At 40.8% G+C, this 3931-nt stretch overlaps 1 protein-coding gene across 1 annotated transcript; it reads left to right on the forward strand.

Annotated features, from left to right (window-relative positions):
* Nucleotides 1-625: 625 nt before the first annotated feature.
* On the forward strand, nucleotides 626-3301 carry LOC133204792 (uncharacterized protein K02A2.6-like). The gene is made up of 4 exons (XM_061340541.1): nucleotides 626-1412; nucleotides 1765-1961; nucleotides 2129-2944; nucleotides 3164-3301. Exons 1-4 carry the CDS (start codon nucleotides 626-628, stop codon nucleotides 3299-3301), a joined length of 1938 nt encoding a protein of 645 aa, XP_061196525.1.
* Nucleotides 3302-3931: the final 630 nt, after the last annotated feature.

Below are 3931 nucleotides of genomic sequence, written 5' to 3' on the forward strand. Positions count from 1 at the left end.
TTATCGTTGGTGGACCAAATCACCAAACAGTTACCACGAATATTGGGGGAGTACAGGATATTTCGATGATTGTTGACTCTGGTGCTAGGTGGTATGTCATTGATCGAGACCTATGGGAGGAGCTAAAGAGGAGGAAGGTCAGATGTACTTCACAGAGATCAGGTAAGAAAATTTATCCGTACGGAAGTTCCAAACCTTTGGACATTGTAGGATGTTTTATCGCAGATATTGCAGTGGGAAATTCCTCAGAGAAAGCAGAATTCATTGTGATCCAAGGTAAAGGACAGGCCCTGTTAAGACATAAAACAGCAACAGAACTTGGAATTCTGAGTGTGGCACATGCAAATTTCCTGTCGGAAGCCAACAAATTTAACCAGTATGAGAATTACTTTAATGGTGTGGGAAAGTTGAAGAACTTTAAGTTGATGTTACATATAGATGAGAACATTACACCTGTGGCACAAGTCAGGAGGATTCCATTCGCTATGAGGGAGAAGGCTGAAGCAAAACTTAAAAAGAGTTACAGGATATGGATATCATTGAGCCAGTCGAGGGACCATCATCTTGGGTCAGCCCAATTGTTGTTACGCCGAAGCCGTCAGGAGATATTCGTCTATGCGTGGATATGAGGCAAGCTAATGAGGCCATAATTAGAGTGAGACATCCAATACCTACCATTGATGAAACTTTGCACGACCTAAATGGAAGTTGTATTTTCAGCAAGCTGGACCTGAAGTGGGGTTTTCATCAATTAGAGCTAGCTGAAGAATCTCGTGACATCACCACTTTTGTTACTCACGATGGACTGTTTTGGTACAAAAGACTTAGTTTTGGTGTCACTTCTGCACCTGAAATTTATCAGCACACCATCCAGCAGGCACTCCAAGGATGTGACGGAGTGAGAAACATGTCGGACGACATCATTGTACATGCCAAAACAGTGAAAGAGCATGACCGCAGATTATTAGCTGTGATTGAGAAACTAGGCAGCAAGGGATTGATATTTAACAAGGAAAAATGTCAACTTCGTCTCCGAAAACTAGAATTTTTGGGACACATCTTATCGGACAAAGGAATCGACCCAACCAGAGAGAAGGTGAAAGCTACAGTAGAAGCTAGACCGCCAACAAACGCATCAGAAGTCAGAAGTTTCCTTGGACTGGTTACATATTGTGGAAAGTTCATTCCTAATCTAGCAACACTGTCAGAACCGTTGAGAATTTTGACAAGGAAAAATCAACCATTTACTTGGGGCCCTGAACAAGACCAAGCATTCAGAAAGCTGAAGACAAGTTTATCAAAAGCCGAGACATTAGGATATTTTGATCCAAAAGTAAGAACTCAAGTGATAGCTGACGCCAGTCCAGTGGGGCTTGGTGCAGTGCTAGTACAGATACAACAGGGAGAGCGCTGTATTATTTGCTTTGCAAAGTAAAAGTTTGACAGATGTCGAGAGAAGATACTCACAGACTGAAAAAGAGGCATTAGCACTAGTATGGGCATGAGAACGCTTTTATATGATTGATTGATTGTATGTTGTTTAACGTCTCATTCGAGAATATTTCACTCATATAGAGACGTCACCATATACCGGTGAAGGGCTTCAAATTTTGACCTTTACTCGGCACTCAGGGCCATTGAGCAGTGAGGGATCTTTATCGTGCCAACGCCTGCCGTGACACGGGGCCTCGGTTTTTAAGGTCTCATCCGAAGGACCCCGCTTTTATATGTATTTGTATGGATGCAGATTTGATTTGCTGACAGACCATAAGCCTCTACAGTTCATCTACAGCAAGAAGTCAAATCCATGTGCCCGCATCCAACGATGGGTATTGAGACTTCAACCCTTCCAGTTCACAGTAAAGTACATTCCTGGACACAAGAATGTTGCTGATGTACTATCTCGACTGTGGATCTATAAATCCGATACACCTTCACCAAGTCAAATGTCTGAGGATTTCGTAAGATTCGTTGCTCTGCAAGCAGTACCCAGAACGTTGACGATTCAGGATGTGGAGAAAGAGTCCGCTGGAGATCTTGAGTTACACGGAGTTAATGAAGCTTTACAAACCGGAAATTGGACAGATTGTGAGGAAAGTTAAATAGCTGTCAAAAATGAACTGTGCAGTATAGGAAAAGTAATCCTCAGAGGTACACGTATTGTGATTCCAACCAGTTTGAGAAAGTTTTAACCGCTGCTCATGAGGGACACCAAGGGATCACTAAAACAAAACAGCGACTGAGAGAGAAAGTGTGGTGGCCAAAGATTGATAGTGATGCCGAACGTGTTTGCAAGAAATGCTATGCATGTCAAGTAGTTGGAGGTCCGTCATCACCTGAACCTTTACGCCGTAAAGTGCTTCCAGATTATCCATGGCAAGCTACAGCAATCGATCTAATGGGATCTTTTCCAACAGGAGAATCAGTATTGGTGTATGTGGACTATTACGGCCGTTTCTTTGAAACTTATATTTTGAAGAACACAGGATCAACCAAAATCATTGAATGTTTGGAGGAAACTTTCGCTCGTTATGGTATTCCTGACAGTCTGAGAAGTGACAACGGAACACAATTTCGGTCTACAGAATTTGAGAAGTTTCTAGAGGAATACGGCATCACCCATAAAACATCTACACCTTATTGGCCGCAAGCTAATGGCGAAGTGGAGCGACAGAACACGACCTTATTAAAAGCTATCAGAACAGCTCATGTTGAAGGGAAGGATTGGAGAAAGGAGTTGCTAAAATTCCTATCAGCTTACAGAAGCACACCGCATACAGTAACTGGAGTTGCGCCAAACAAACTTATTTTCCGATATCCAGTGAAGACAAAGATTCCTAGCCTTCCCGAGAGAGAAGAGGAAGACATTCGAGTTAAAGACTGGATGAAAAAGAAGAAAGAGAAGGAATATGCAGACAAGAGTAAGAACGCAAAACACAGTCAAGTACAAGTCGGAGACAAGTGTTGGTTCAACGGCCAAAAGAAAACAAATTTTCACCTGCATTTGAAACAAAACCATATGAGGTCATTGAACGCACAGGAAATGAAGTATTGCTGAGAGCACCACATGGAGGTACATATCGCAGAAACGTAAAACAAGTGAAAAATCTAGAGTAAGATTGTAGTGCTCAACTTGATGATACAGATGATGTAACCTATGTAGATCTTTCCACCAAGTGAGGTACCAGAGGATGATGTGGACGACCCTAATGTTGCGAAAGACCGTGGAGACTCTCTGCATACAAGACCAGTTCGGGAACGCAGGCTACCAACTCGGTTCAAAGACTTTGTTTTGACATAATATTTAAATTTTATGGACTGTGCTTAAGAAAAATTGTATAATTTCGAACGTAACGCATTTCACTGATTTTTATTGTGACCATGAACTTTAAAGAAAAAACTTCATTTTCAGTATTGAAATTTTATTCAAAATAAATTTGGTGTATGTAAAAATTTAAGAAAAGGAGGAATGTAATGATTATAAGTAAGAACCACAACTCTGTATTGTATGTTGTTTTGGATTATCACCCTTGATTAAAAGAGTCAGTGATGCGTTGTCCATGTATAGTAATAAGTCATAAAATCCTTAGTTTATCTTTAGTAATCCAGTGAGCAAGGTTACTACACAGAGCCCAGACATTAATGTAATGGAAAATGTTTGGAGAGTTTTAAAAATTCGAATTAAGAGAGATTTACATGACATTAAAAACAATTTGAAAGCAAACCTGGAACGCATCGTTCATGAAATCTGGTCCATCCTCTCTACCTCTTCACTATACAAGAAGTTTATGTCAAAGTCTACCCAAACGAATTAAAGCTGTTTTGAAAACCAAAGGACGCATCACAAAGTACTAGTCATAAAAGTTTATGCAGTTACGAGTTACGTACAGAAGAACGTCGGCCATTGTTTGAACATACTTAGGGCCAGCTA

This window comes from Saccostrea echinata, unplaced genomic scaffold (genome assembly GCF_033153115.1).
Source record: "Saccostrea echinata isolate AGI-Se365-2 ecotype Australia unplaced genomic scaffold, CSIRO_AGI_Sech_v1 ptg000054l, whole genome shotgun sequence".
Lineage (NCBI taxonomy): Eukaryota > Metazoa > Mollusca > Bivalvia > Ostreida > Ostreidae > Saccostrea > Saccostrea echinata.

Coding starts and splice junctions, on each gene's coding strand:
- LOC133204792 (XM_061340541.1), top strand. CDS start 626: ATGAGGCAAGCTAATGAGGCCATAATTAGAGTGAGACATCCAATACCT. Junction 1,413..1,764: donor GATACAACAGGGAGAGCGCT/GTATTATTTGCT, acceptor ATTTGCTGACAG/ACCATAAGCCTCTACAGTTC. Junction 1,962..2,128: donor GTCAAATGTCTGAGGATTTC/GTAAGATTCGTT, acceptor TGAACTGTGCAG/TATAGGAAAAGTAATCCTCA.